This window comes from Stigmatopora argus, chromosome 13 (genome assembly GCF_051989625.1).
Source record: "Stigmatopora argus isolate UIUO_Sarg chromosome 13, RoL_Sarg_1.0, whole genome shotgun sequence".
Taxonomy (NCBI): domain Eukaryota; kingdom Metazoa; phylum Chordata; class Actinopteri; order Syngnathiformes; family Syngnathidae; genus Stigmatopora; species Stigmatopora argus.
Window position 1 is genome coordinate 7,050,385 of NC_135399.1, and position 15,491 is coordinate 7,065,875.

A 15,491-nucleotide genomic window follows, 5' to 3' on the forward strand; every position below is an offset into this window, starting at 1 on the left:
GTATAATCCTCCTTCTGCTGTGAATTTCAATGAGTTTATCTGTAGTAGACGTCCATTTGGAGTGGAATGGTACATGCGGCTGAACGCTTATTAATTCACTATTACATTATAATTGATTTGAGGTCTGGCACCGTCAATGGCATAAAATGAGTTAAGCAGTGTCTGACCAACCCATCAATCAAGTGAATAATTTAGCAATAACAATATTTTCTAAAAATATATTTTTTCAAAAATATACATTAAAATAAATCGATATATTATAGGCATCGATCAATATCGCACAGCCAGGTATCATGAACCAAAGAGATGATACCAGTGTAGTACAACAAAATACACACTTAGTTATATTAAAATAAGTAATTTAACAATTTTATAAATAAATAAATTTAATAATTGAAATAAATAATACAACAAATTACACACTTAGTTCTATTAAAAATTTATAATTTAGAAATAACAATATTTTCTAAAAAATTTTTTTTTTCAAAAATTTACATTAAAATAAATCGATATATTATCGGCATTGATCAATACCGCACAGCCAGGTATCATGAGCCAAAGAGATGATAGCAGTGTAATACAACAAAATACACACTTAGTTATATTAAAAATAAATAATCTTACATTGGTTTTGTTACTGGTGTTATCTACTATGCAAGTGCGTGCGTGCGTGCGTGCCTGCGCGCGTGGGTAAAGGAGGAGGAGCCCTTATCCAGCACCCTGATAACAGGCTGTTGTTTGCCGTCTCGCCTCGGTCATCTTCCTTTCCCCGATAACGACTCCACATAAGGCGGATCACTCGAACTCGCTACGGAAGTTCCTTAAAACGCCCCCCTCCATGAGGTCCCCAGGAGACTCGCCGGTCTTAACTCGACTTTCCCCGATCGCCGCACTGGATTCTTGGGAATCATGAAAACGTGGTCGCGGGAGCCCTTCCTCGGCTTGTTCCTGTTGTTCACGTTGACTCCATCGTGGTGGCCCTTCGGGGCTGGGACCCCCATAAAGAGCAGAACGGATGCAGGAACGACCACTTTTGACTCTTCTTTGAACAACACGGGGTACGAGTTGACGTCCACTTCTTCTCCTGAAAGTGAGAGTTCACCCCCATCCTCGCTTTTCGCGCACACGGGTAAGATGCGCATTTCTGTGGCCTACGTAACAAGTGCTCTGACCCCCCAATGTGTATTCGCGACTGTTTTTAGTATATTTAATTACTAAAACGTATGTTTTCATATTTATATTATTAATAACCACATGATACCAACTTTTTTAAAGAAAACTTTAAATATATATCATTCATTTTTTGAACCACATATGCTCACAGGGGTCGCGGGGGTGCTGGAGCCTATCCCAGCTGACTTAACCAGCCTACCATGCATGTTGTTGGGTAGTGGAGCACCTGGAGAAAACCCACACAATCCTGGGGAGAACATGCAAGGTCCACATAGCGAGGACTGACCTGGAATTGAACCCCCAGACTTGTGAGGCAGATGCACTAACCACTTAGCCGCCTATTTATTTATTTATATATATATATATATATATATATATATATATATATATATATATATATATATATATATATATATATATATATATATATATATATATATATATATATATATATATATATATATATATATATATATATATATATATATATATATATATATATATATATATATATATATATATATATATATATATATATATATTAGATATATATATATATATATATATATATATATATATATATATATATATATATATATATATATATATATATATATATATATATATATATATATATATATATATATATATATATATATATATATATATATATATATACACACACATATACATATATATATACATATATATATATATATTAACTTGGATTAATATATACAGACACTCAAACATACGTGGACCTATAAAACCAATATTGTGAAATGAAATTATAAATCCGGATGTATTACAGAGTATGAATAGCATTGGACAATTCAAATGTACACTTTTGAATATTGAACTCACTTTAGAAGAAAAAAATTAAATGAACCAACACATTTATAGCCTAATTTCATAATTTGTATCTAAACTACATTCAATAAATGTACTAAAATTTTAGGCACTTGTATAGTACAACTTGAAATGTCAATCCCTCAGTGTCTCCATCTCAGTAATTTTTGGAAGGAATACAATAAAATAAATGATGGTGCCATGTGTCCAATACGCGGAAAAACTCTACTAAAACCTCCACAACCTGATAAAATGTTGCTTAGAAGTTCCTGACTCTGTTTACAGTTTACAGTGACTATAAAGTTTCTATGCTATTCTCATACATACCACTACACATGCACTTTTTGCTTAAAACATCTAAGTAAATTTGAAGCCAGATGATGAAAGGACTGCAGTTTTAAATGAGTGCACTTGAATTTGCGTTCATTGAGCAGCAGTTTAATCCTCTGTAAGAAGTAGGTTAAAATTTAACAATTACCCAACATTAAAAAAGTAACTCTGCTCAACAGATTCGGCTTTTTTTCACTTTGTGAAAATACAGATATTTTTTTCATTCATCATAGACTTGAGCTGTTTTTAAAAGCATAGCAAGGCGTCTGTCCATGATTATTGAAAATACAAGAAAATGGCGCCAAAGCCCTAAAAATGATTGAAATAGGATTTCAAATATTGAACATAAAGTTGGTCAGTTGCCATTTCAAAGCCTCTTGTTACTTGCCTTACACCCACGTGTTCATCTTGAAAAGACCCCAGCAAAATAGGGTAAAAACATTATAACATTACTTAAATTTGTTCAAACTTTTCTAACCCCCCTTAGATAAAAACAAATGGATCACATTTACAGTAATCAAACTTTGTATTTTTATTGAGTTATTGTTCCTGTTAAGCCAAGAAAGAGATCCAGCTGTAATTCCAGTGGTTAGTGGATTTAAAAACAATTCTTTGAACTGCTTGCCTGCACGAGTGTCGCTCTTCTGCCTTGTGCTCAATGCTCACTCAGCTTTAGGAAGGAAGTGACAGATCCCCAGAGGAGACATTTGCCTCCATATTTAGGCCTTCAAACCTTTGTTAGAGTAGAAAATTCTGCCTGCCAATTGTTCTCCACCCAGTTATGTTGCCTCTGCTCAGCTGCAAACAGCAGGACTCCTCACATCATTATCTATCAAGTTGCCTGGCGGCCCCCTGGTGACTATTGGTAGAATTGCATCATTGTACTGACTAAATTGGATATATACAAAGTGGCGGCCCGGGGGCCAAATCTGGCCCGCCGCATCATTTTGTGTGGCCCGGGAAAGTAAATCATGAGTGCCGACTTTCTGTTTTAGGATCAAATTAAAATGAAGAGTATAGATGTATATTACATTTCCTGATTTTTCCCCCTTTTAAATAAATAATTGTAATTTTTTAATCATTTTTTCTGTGTTTTTAGTTCAAAAATCATTTTGTAAAATCTAAAAATATATATATAAAAAAAGCTCAAATAAACATTTTTTTAGATCTATAAAAAACGGAATATTCAGGGCTTTTAATCCAGTTCTTTTGATCCATTTATAAAAAAAATCTAAATATTATATCTAAAATGGTCCGGCCCACATGAAATCGTGTTGACATTAACGCGGCCCGCGAACCAACCCGAGTCTGACACCCCTGGTTATATATATATGTATTTCATCACTGACAATATGTAAATTTCATCAGTGAATGAGTTTAAAAACAATACTGTTTTGTTTTTCAGATACTGAGCAAACACAAACCTTACGAGAAACAAGTACAAAGTCACTAGAGGCTATTCGTAGATCCACCGAGTTATTCACATCCTCCCTGGACAGCACCTCTTCTGAAGCCGGCGGTAGCAGCAAAGACTGGAGCGATGCATCACGAACCCAAAATCTGCCTGACATCACCAGAGGGGTCTCCGACAAACCAATGTCTTCTCGGATTACGACACAGGACTCCTCTCACGACCGTCTGGAAGATGTCGTTCCCTTCAGGTCGCAGACTCAAACCCTCACAGACAGCATATTCACTGCAACCACCATCAACCGGGCGGGAGAGAGGACTCTGCTATCTGTCACCTCTTCTTCCTCTAACAACAACTCTTCCCCCTCAGTCTTTACAGAGGGCTCCAGCGCTCATCAATCCCCTTCAACTTGGAGTATTGAATCTACAGGGGGAACACAAACTGAAGACTACACCCACAGTGCCCTGTCCACCGAAGAAACCAAAAACCTTTCGCTCACTCAGTCGTCATTTCCAGAAATATCCATAGGAACCCAAAACCACATCGGAATGCCGTTGAATGCCACCGAGCAGCAATACATGCTAACATCAGAGACAACTTTACTCTCTTCACCCAGCATGTCCAGCACCGACCGTGCAGTAGATGATTCCTCCTCTACATATCCAGCCGTATCGCCTGAAAGAAGTCGGAATTCGGCATCCTACGAGGAGTCTACGGTGGAACCTTTCACTGAATCTTCTAGTGGGACAGTAGGCTATAGCGCTCTGAACTTTATCTTGAGCACAGAGGAGAGTTCATCGAGGAGTGAGGAGGCACACATTACTTTCACTCAAGCTGCCCGACTAACTAGTAAAACAAATCAGTATGACACCCACATGAAATCCACTGAGGTCTTCATCACTACAACATCAGTCACTGTAACTGAGAGGTAATTTTTTTCTTCTCCATGAATTAATACGCTCTTGTAGGGGTTCCCAAATTATATTTGTATGATGACTTGTGAAGTAAATATTAAAATTTCTGTTAATGTTCACTGTATTATTGATTTATATTTTAATCATTTACGCAGAAACTGTTAACTTTGAAAGAAAAAGTACTGGAGTATTAAGCAGGACTTTGTCAGCCACAAAAATATGCAATAGTTACAGTGAAAAATAGAGGGCAATTTAGAAAGAGGGTTTCCGCCTAAGCAGCCAAATTCAAGGCATCACCATATTTGGTAAAGTGGGCACTCTACCTTTGACATCAAAATGTTATGAGTCCTTCTTCTTCTCCACATATCACCTTCTCTGCAAATTTGAGTTAAACAGGGTGATCAATTATCAGGTTATGGGGAAATTCCTTTTCATCACCCCTATGATCTTTGACCTAATTTCCTCAAAATTTAATCACCTTTTCTGTTTTATATTAGAAACATATCCCGAATGCTTGATGATAGTGTCTTTATGTTTTTAAGTTATCTTGAACAAAAACATAGAGACTAAAAACAAACAAACAAACAAACAGATGTATGTAACCAAATAAATAACTTCCACCTTCTGTAGGTTTTACATAACAAAAAAAAATCTGCAAATTTACTTGTTGAACTTGAATCAGTAAATAAAAAAATGTATATTCTGTCTTTCAAAATTTTAGGTGCACCCGTTTAGGGCATACGTCGCTTCTTGCCGATAGAATTATTATATATATAATTGACGATATATTTGGTTGTTTGTTTTTAACTGAGCTGTACTTGTTAAACTATAAAATTATGAAATAATAATTAAACAAAAAAATAAAAGAAAATAAGTATGTCTGAATTTGTACTCCTAACAGTTCTGAAATAACAGAAGAAGATAAAAGTACATCAACTATGTCCACCAGAAGCTCTCTACAACTCGCCACTTCATCTTCCAAGCTGAGTAGCACATCCATTAACTCTACTCCAGAGTCTCCCACCCAAGCCATTATCCCTTCCACGATGTCCATAACCAGCACCCCCACATTGGCTCGACAGAGCTCTGCAGCCCCAATTGCTCCTTTCTCCAACACTGACCGAAGCCTGTCGTCACCAGCTGGGCTTGTCGAGGCCTCTGACGTCACCATCTCAATGCAGGAAACAAGCACAGGCACTACAGTCATCACCTCGCCTACCCAAATACGACACACTACAACTCCTTACATCCTCCGCAAACTGACAAGAAGCTCAGGGTCTCCCTCTACCACTCGTAAACAAATGACGGACAGGGTGACCACTGAGAGAATAATGGCAACAACACCCACTCATGTACGAGCCACTAAGGCAACACCAACAAGTGAGTAATAATTAAGTGGTGTTTTACATTTTGCAACAGAAAGTACAGAACTGTTTCTTTATGAACAGAAGCAGACCCTTGCATGTCACACCCATGCATGAATGGAGGAACGTGCACAAGCTATGAACATTATCAGTTCACTTGTGGGTGTCAACAGGCCTGGACGGGCCCCATCTGTAATCAGGGTAGGCTTCCAACACATCACGTACCCCCAAAACAAAAAATGGTACAGATTTAGTAGACATTTTACAAAATGACAACATGAATTGGACTTTACATACAGATTACAGTGGTACCTCTACATACGATCTTAATTCGTTGCGGGACTGAGCTCGTATGTCGATCTTCTCGTAACTCGAGCGAACGTTTCCCATTGAAATGAACTAAAAACAAATTAATTTGTTCCAACCCTCTGAAAAAACACCCAAAACAGGATATTGGATTGGAAAAAATGTTTTATTTCTTCTGATTCGCCATCTATTAACAAAGTAACACATAACTAGTGGTTTAATAGTAATAAAATGTGTTTAAAATAACTAAAATTAGACGCATTTCGCGGAGGATACACAGGCGGACATAGAAGCAGGCGGGGGGACTTTATCCATGGCAACGCGCTCGTAACCGAACAAACAAATTTAAATGAACTTGGATTAATATATAGAGACACACTCAAACATATGTTTAATGTAACTTTACACAAAACTGAATTTTAATTTTGTTTTACATTTTCTTCTGGCCGGGTTAGCTATTTGCCACGCCTCCACCCTCAGGTTCGCTATCGATGGGCTGTTTGCTGTTGTATTCCCTTCAAAATATTCCGAAAATGATGCACACAAATGTCCTCACAATAGGATAACGCACAACCACTTGCCAACGAAAAGTAGTCTTGAATGAGCGATCGCGGAAGCTAACAGGCTGAGGAAGGAATAACAGGAAATGCAAGAGCTCAGCCTACCCACGTATTGATTGTGGGTAATGAAGTTTTATTCTGAGAAAGGGTGCCATTGGCTATCGGTGTTGTGTGCACGAGTATACTTCATTACCCAGAAAGCCCTCTTTTTGCCCGTGCATGCGCGTTGTGCGTTTTCTGGTCCATGTGTAGGAGAAACTCGTGTTCAGTGCTCGTAGATATCTGTTATACACGAAAGAGATGCGGCAAAAAAGACTACAATGATAAACAGCCTCTCATGTCATGGCCACATCGAAATTTTTCTTGTATCTAGAGCGAATTATTTGCTCGAAATTTTCCTCGTATCTCGAGCATTTCGTAGGTAGAGCTGCTCGTATGTAGAGGTACCACTGTAGTTGTATAATGACATTGAAAATAAGATTTAGTGTCAAGAATTAGATGACTAAAATTCCATTGTATATACAGATATGGACGAGTGTGAAAATGATCCCTGCCCTGTTGGCTCCAGATGCGTAAACACAAAGGGTTCCTTTAGCTGTGAGTGTCCACTGGGCTTCGACCTTGAGGATGGACGCACATGCACTAGAGGTAAATTTTAATAATTCAAAATGCTGGCTTTGCAAATGTCTTTATTTAGCTCTCATTGTATTCTACCCGGTGGACGAGTGGTCTGCGCGTCAGCCTCACAGTTCTGAGCTAAAGGGTTCAATACCATGTTCGCACCATACGGTGTGGAGTTTGCATGTTCTTACCAGGCTTGTGTGTGTTTCCTCTGCGTACCCCCGATTTCCTCCCAGCAGACCCACGACCCTTGTCAGGATGAGCGGTATGGAAAATGAATGAATATATTTTATCCCTCCACAGCAAAGACTTTTTTAGGAACATTCAGTGTAAACAGAGTTCCACATGACCTAAGTGTCTTCAAGAGTGCCACGATACACGAGATCCAGAGGGACATTATTCAACTGGTGAGAAACAGATTTAAACAGTTAACGCTCAGTATTTGAACACAATTTGTTCTCGGGTGATTGGATTTTAAAATAAGGGGAAGTTCTTCATCATAATTCCTAACTGATATTTTGTTATGAACAGTCACTGAATGATTTTAAGATGACTTGACAAAATGACGAAGGCGTTCCTTAGACATTCACGATTGTTTTTCTGCTTAGAAGCATATTGATTAATTTTCCTTTTTAATTTTATGTGTTTCTTACATGGTTATTCTTTGCTTTGCTATCCCCACTAATATCCTTTCTTCACTTTAGCTAAATGCCACCTTGTCTCACATCAAAGGTTACAGCCGCTCCACTGTCAGTAAGAAGTAAGTTCATGATACGTTACTTTTAAATCCACTTTCAAGCAAGAATATGACTACCTAAAGAGCTATCTTACAAAAAATCTCCTGTACATAGACTCATTCAAAAACCTCTTCCCCACAGAGAACAACAGGACGGCGTTCATCTATTGGCCGTCAACATGTTCTCCAGCTCCTCTGATGTGACAAGTGCAGAGGTCTCCAACAGTGTCCAGATGTCTTTAAAAAACTGCAGTTCTTCACACTCTCACTGCCACGTGTTGCTGCACCACAGGCTCACCTACCATGGTATAAAAAACAAAAATAGAGCACATCATGTCTGCTTATCATAAGAAAAGCGTAACACTCAGAGCCATTTGAGCAAGCATCATGAGGAGCTGAACGTAATAGTGTGTGGTTGTCTGTATCACGTTTTAGCGACAAATGGGACACCAGATTTTCTTGATGGGGAAACTACACAGTAGAACCGCTACTTATGAAATTAATTCGTACCAGAAGTGGTTTCGTAAATTACAATTTTTGTGATTAGTGTCACATTTTACATGTAGATGTCCTAATTCAGGGGTGTCAGACTCGGGTTGGTTCGCGGGCCGCTTTAACGTCAACTTGATTTCATGTGGGCCGGACCATTTTAGATATAATATTTAGATTTTTTATATATAAATGGATTAAAAGAACTGGATTAAAAGCCCTGAATATTCAGTTTTTTATAGATCTAAAACAATGTTTATTTTAGCTTTTTTTTAAATATATTTTTAGATTTTACAAAATGATTTTTGAACTAAAAACACAGAAAAAAATGATTAAAGAATTACAATTATTAATATATAAGGGGGAAAATCAGAAAATTTAATATACATCTATACTCTTCATTTTAATTTGATCCTAAAACAGAAAGTCGGCACTCATGATTTACTTTCCCGGGCCACACAAAATGATATGGCGGGCCAGATTTGGCCCCCGGGCCGCCACTTTGACACGTGTCCTAATCCTTTAAATATGCTAAAACTATACTAGTTCAGGCCGGCTTGGAGGGCGAGTGGTTAGGGTGTCGGCCTCAGAGTTCTGGGTTCGTGGGTTTGATCCAAGGTTGGTGCTCACTGTGTGGGGTTTGCATGTTCTCCCTGGGCTTGTGTGGGGTTTCTCTGGGTACTCTAGTTTCCTCCCACATTCACAGAAAAATGTTTGGTGTTTTTTTTTTTTTTTCGACCACAAGTGATCCAAGTTTTAAAGTGTGTTCACACTATGTTCTCAGTGGAGAGTCTCTGTGTGGCCCAGAGAATTTATTGCAACCCTGAGCGTTCCACCTGCACAGATGTCAGCGGCATTGCTCAATGCCAATGTTTACCAGGCTATTACAAACACAACCTTCATGACTTATCCTGCTTAGGTAAACCCAATTACAGTTTTTGTTTTGTTTTAAAAATAAAGTCTAGTTAAAAAAGGAAATCTCATTTCTCTTGTTCCAGAATGTGGGGATGGCTACAAGCTGGAAAATGGCACCTGTGTCCCGTAAGTATTGTTTTGTTGATTTAAGTATTTTTATTTTTTATTTTTTTTACGGTAGACTTCAAGTCACTTTCTGACTGCAATTTCTTTTGTTCTAGGTGCACGTTTGGATTTGGGGGATTCAACTGTGGAAATTGTAAGTACCATAAAGTTTCACAATAAATCAAGAAAAATAAGACTGCAATATCTGGTTATGATGAATGATCTTGATGAATCTTGATGCCTTAATTTATTCATAAATTCATTTTCTGAGCCACTTATCCTCACGAGGGTGCTGGAGCGTATTAGAGCTTACTACACCCTGTAGTGGCCACCCAATAGTGGGCCTTAATTTACATTTAACAAATACAATTCAAAAGCAAGGGCAGAATACATAATTACATGAAAATCTTAATTAATAATAAGTCATTTAAAAAATTAAATGTAGAAAATTATTATTTTTTAAACAAAAAAATGAATTCACAGCAAAACGATTGAATTCCCAGCACCATCAAGTGCACTGAGAAAGTTCTGTTTAAATCCAGGTACCAAAAGGTTAATGTGTTTTATTTTATCCTTGCAGTCTACAAGCTGATCGCTGTTGTTGTATCCCCTGCGGGGGGCGCTCTACTCCTCATACTCATCATAGCTCTCATTGTCACCTGCTGCAAGTAAGATTTTGTATTTATCTTTTTACACTGGAGCTTTGTTCAAACAGATCCTTTAGTGAACTCAAATTCCACTGTGAAACCAAATTGTTGACTTTGAACTCGTGTCTCCCCACCAACAGGAAAGATAAGAATGACCTCAACAAGATCATCTTCAAGAGCGGTGACCTGCAGATGTCTCCGTACACTGATTTCCCCAAAAGCAACCGCATCTCCATGGAGTGGGGGCGGGAAACCATCGAAATGCAAGAGAACGGCAGCACCAAGAACCTGCTGCAAATGACTGACATTTACTATTCGGTAGGAAAACTCATTTTGTTGCGGGTTGTCGCAGTTGCAGTTGTCGGGTACTCTGGTTTCCTCCCACATACCAAAAACATGCTTGGTAGGCTGGTTGAACACTCTAAATTGCCCCTAGGTATGAGAATTAGCGTGAATGGTTGTCGGTCCCCTTGTGCCTTGTGATTGGTTGGCCACCAATTTAGGGTGTCCCCTGCCTGGTGCCTACAGTCGGTCGGCCAGGATAGGCTCCAGCACACCACGCCACCCTTGTCAGGATTAGCTGTAAGGATAAATAAATGAAAGAAATCATTTGATAATCAATTAGTGAATTGTAGTAGCCCGAGTTGGCAAACGTAATGGCCCGCCAAAGTAAACTAGAGTGATACCTCGACATACGATCTTAATCCGTTCCGGGACTGAGTTCGTATGTTGAGCTTCTCGTAACTCGAGCGAACGTTTCCCATTGAAATGAACTACAAACAAATTACCGTAATTACTCGAATATAACACGCAGGTTTTTGCAAAATAATTAATTCCAATAGTTGGGGGTGCGTGTTATAATCAAAACCTTTTTTTTTTTTGTGTCTTGTTACATGGCCCTTAGCCTGGTGCTTTTTCTTGCCAAATAAATTGAATTGAAATTGAATTGAATAAAATAAATTACAAATTTTCGATCGAAAAAAGCATTGTCAAACTCACTTTGACGCACGGATTTTACGTCATCTCGTAAAGCCAATCGGATGATGTGTTGTGGGAGGAAGAGGAAGTGGATGAAGGAAGCGTGGACGTTGATAGGATTCTCAACGAAGAGATGTATGAGAGGACAGACAAAGAGAGAGAGGAACTTTTCATTTGAAGGATTCTAATGAATAAATTTGTTTGAACAAAACAATCGTGAAACGAAGAAAAAAAGGTAAGATTTCTGATTTTCGTCAGCGGGAAATTTTAGGTGCGCACTATATTCGAGTACTGCGTTTTTCCAGATTTTTTTGGCCCAAAGTTATACCTGCGTGTTATTTTCGAGTGCGCGTTATATTCGAGTAATTACGGTAATTCGTTCCAACCCTCTGAAAAAAACACCAAAAACAGGATGTTGGATTGGAAAAACATTTTTATTTGTTCTAATTCGCCATATATTGACAAAGTAATAAATAACGAGTGGTTTAATAGTACTAAAATGTGTTTAATATAACTAAAATTGGGCGGATTTCGCGGAGGTTACAGAGAGGGACAGAAAGAGAGGGGAGGGGGGATCTTTCCACGATAACGCACTTGTAACGGAACAAACAAATTTAAATTAACTTGGATTAATATATACAGACACACTCAAACATATGTTTAATGTAACTTTACACAAAACTGAATTCTATTTTTTTATTATTTTTTTTTACCTTTATTCTACGGGTTGACTCCTCCCGGACGTTCAGCCGGAGTCTTCAAAACGAACGCATCAAGAGTTGTTTGTTTTTGCCTTCCCTTCAAAATATTTCGAAAATGACGCGCACAAATGTCATCACAATATGATAACGCGCGACCACTTGCCAGCTTGTCAGGGTGTCTCTTTTCTACAAAATCCGAAAACTCTTGCCACTTCGTTGTAACTTTCCTAGGTGATAATCGAGGCAAATGTCTTGATAAATTCCACCGCGGCTTTCGAATTGGAACTATCTTTTATCCACAATAAAAGAAGGCTCTCCATCTCGTCATGAATGTCATGCGCCGGTGGGAAATTATAGTTAGTCCTTTGGAAGGCCTCTTCTCCTTAATTGCGTCCTTCTGCTTAAGGATGGTGGATATGGTTGACGTATTCCTCTCGTATTGCCGAGCAAGCTCGGTGACACGTACACCACTCTCATATTTTTCAATTATTTCGCGCTTAATGTTAATTGTCAACGGTCGCCTTTTCTTTGCAAAACTCTGCTGATCCATTGTTGTTTACTTTGTAAGTAAATGTAGTATGTGGGAAAAACAGGGGGGAAATGCAAAGCTCCGCCCCGTGCTCGTAGATATATTTTACACACGAAAGAGATGCGGCAAGACAGTGCCATGGCCACTTGGCTTGGTCGCATCTCGAAATTTTGATCGTATCTAGGGCGAATTATTCTATCTACATTTTTATCGTATCTCGAGCATCTCGTATGTAGAGCTGATCGTAAGTCGAGCTACCACTGTACATCTATCATTTGGCCTACAACAAAGATGACTCTGAAAATAAGGGAACATATCAGCAACCTTCCTACTGTTGAAACTAATTACCGTAATTACTCGAATATAACGCGCACTCGAAAATAACACGCAGGTAATTTTGGGCCAAAAAAATCTGGAAAAACGCAGTACTCGAATATAGTGCGCACCTAAAATTTCCCGCTGACGAAAATCAGAAATCTTACCTTTTTTTCTTTGTTTCACGATTGTTTTGTTCAAAACCGGATAGAGAAATCTTCAGGTACGAGCATGTCGAGTGTCGTGCAGTTGGTGGTGTTATGCGTTTGAATTTTAGGGCAATAGATGATACACAGAGTGGACAAACATATCATGTAGACATGTTATGTTGCAATACCTTTTAGACTTCCTTGAACATTGACTACATTTCAATTGACAATACCATGTTTTAATTCAAATATCTATTGTCATTCTCAAACAAGAAAAGGAACATACAAATTGAATAAATAAATGATTTGAAGATATACACAATGGAAAAGACTATCACATGTAACAAGGGAATGTACTGCCCCCCGCTGGACATATTTCTAAATACAAGTACGCACTACACTACAATGTAGTATTCTACTTTCCAGCTTATTAATGCAGGATTGTGATGTTTGTGAGGCTTGACGATCTTTAATATGCGTGTATTTTGAATTCAAAGTTGGAAATTGCACAATGTCCGTGCGTCAAAGTGAGTTTGACAATGCTTTTTTCGATCGAAAATTTGTAATTTATTTTAGTTATTGATTATAACACGCACCCCCAACTATTGGAATTAATTATATAGCAAAAATATGCGTGTTATATTCGAGTAATTACGGTAACTGTTATTTAATAAATCAGCTCATTGGCTGCCAATATCAGCAATACACATCTAACCGATTTTGATCGATCGATTGCAACCAGTTCCTCCCGGTCAAAATGGATTGGATGTCTATCACTGACAATGGCACTGAAAAATGCCCATTCAATGCCAGTTATCGCAGTACTAATGAATTTGATGATCACTGTCAATGTGTAATAAATAAAATAGACTTAATCTGAAAAGGCAAAACTAAACAGCATTTCTTTGCTTTCTCGCAGCCTGCATTGCGGAACTCGGACTTGGACAGAAATGGCTTGTACCCGTTCACGGGTCTACCCGGATCTCGCCACTCATGTATCTACCCCGCCCAATGGAACCCATCTTTCATAAGTGACGATTCACGTCGCAGAGATTACTTCTAACCTTCAGGGCAAAAACACATGCACCATCAGACACAATAGACGAGAATCATGTGACAATGTGTGACTTTATAATACTAGAGTGCACAAATTTACAAGTTAAATGTGCCCGGAACAATTTTCTGGACTCAATAAGTGCCTTTGAGTGGGTTATGGTCAATTGCTCATAAATGCAAAAAAATGTGCTTGGGGATGGATATAAACATGCACTGCTGCCATTTCATTCAACTCTGCTGATAAAGATGAGAAAAGCACTAAAGTTCAGTTCATGGAAGCTAAAAACGAACTGATATGATAACCATTTTTATTTATTCAGATCGTTCAGCTTGCAGGACATGTTGCATAAATGGAAATTTCATTTCAATACACTGAAAGACAAAACCTGTGGCTTTAAGTATGCATGCGTTTCTCTGTGTGAAAGGATCTAATATTTTTTATACTAGAAGTATTTTAAGTACCAAGGCAGTGTTGGAATGTAAAGATGTATTATAATTTGTTTAGAATATTTTTTATGGATTTGTATCCTGTATTCTGGCGTTTTAGCTGGATGTTTTGTATTTAAATAAAGGCATATTGCACAGATATCTGTCTGATTTCGGTAAATTGAATTAAAGTATTTAGTTATTTGATCAAATAGTGCTCCAAAAAGCAGAAAAAAGTCTTTTTTACATTATGTACATGACACTATATTTGTCCATTCATATTTTTTTAATGTGTATAAACTGAGATTAGGGCGGTCCAGCGGATGTGTGGTTAGTGCGTCTGCCTCACAGTCGCAGGGTTAGAACCCAGGTCGGTCCTCCTGTGTGGAGTTTGCATGTTCTCCCTGAGCTTACATGGGTTTTCTCCAGGTATCCTGGTTTCCTCCCACATTCCAAAAACATGCATGGTAGGCTGGTTGAACACTCTAAATATTTTTTTGTATTATATTTATTATATATATACTAGAGCCTAATGTACTAATTATAAATTCCCTCAGACTTTTCCTTGTGACAAACAACATGGGGCGACTACTCTCTCTAGTTGACATAACGTGCATTACAACGAAGAACATTTTATCAAGCAGTTTTAAGCATGGACTGGACATTTATAGCAGTTTGGCATCTGAGGTCCTGGGTTCAAATCCAGGCCACGTCCACCTGTGTGGAGTTTGCATGTTCTCCCTGGGCCTGCGTGGGTTTCCTCCGGGTACTCCAGTTTCCTCCCACATTCCAAAAACCTGCATGGTAGGCTGATTGGACACTGAATTGCCCCTAGGTATGGGTGTGAGTGTGTATGTATGTATATATGTATATATACACATAAATTCAGTCATTTTCCATGCTGCTTTTTCTCTGGA

The 15,491-nt window shown here is 38.2% G+C and overlaps 1 protein-coding gene across 1 annotated transcript; it reads left to right on the forward strand.

Annotated features, from left to right (window-relative positions):
• Positions 1–730: 730 nt before the first annotated feature.
• heg1 (heart development protein with EGF-like domains 1) lies at positions 731–14,734 on the forward strand. The gene is made up of 14 exons (XM_077617913.1): positions 731–1,129; positions 3,758–4,691; positions 5,579–6,057; positions 6,126–6,242; positions 7,433–7,555; positions 7,832–7,935; positions 8,233–8,288; positions 8,407–8,570; positions 9,538–9,672; positions 9,752–9,794; positions 9,890–9,927; positions 10,354–10,441; positions 10,561–10,738; positions 14,012–14,734. Exons 1-14 carry the CDS (start codon positions 910–912, stop codon positions 14,153–14,155), a joined length of 2,823 nt encoding a protein of 940 aa, XP_077474039.1. The 5' UTR covers positions 731–909; the 3' UTR covers positions 14,156–14,734.
• Positions 14,735–15,491: the final 757 nt, after the last annotated feature.

What these genes read in the sequence shown, in the direction of transcription:
- heg1 (XM_077617913.1), top strand. Translation starts at nt 910, where the DNA reads ATGAAAACGTGGTCGCGGGAGCCCTTCCTCGGCTTGTTCCTGTTGTTC. An exon ending in GAAAATGGCACCTGTGTCCC is followed by an intron (nt 9,795 to 9,889) that starts GTAAGTATTGTT and finishes CTTTTGTTCTAG; the next exon opens with GTGCACGTTTGGATTTGGGG. An exon ending in TGACTGACATTTACTATTCG is followed by an intron (nt 10,739 to 14,011) that starts GTAGGAAAACTC and finishes GCTTTCTCGCAG; the next exon opens with CCTGCATTGCGGAACTCGGA.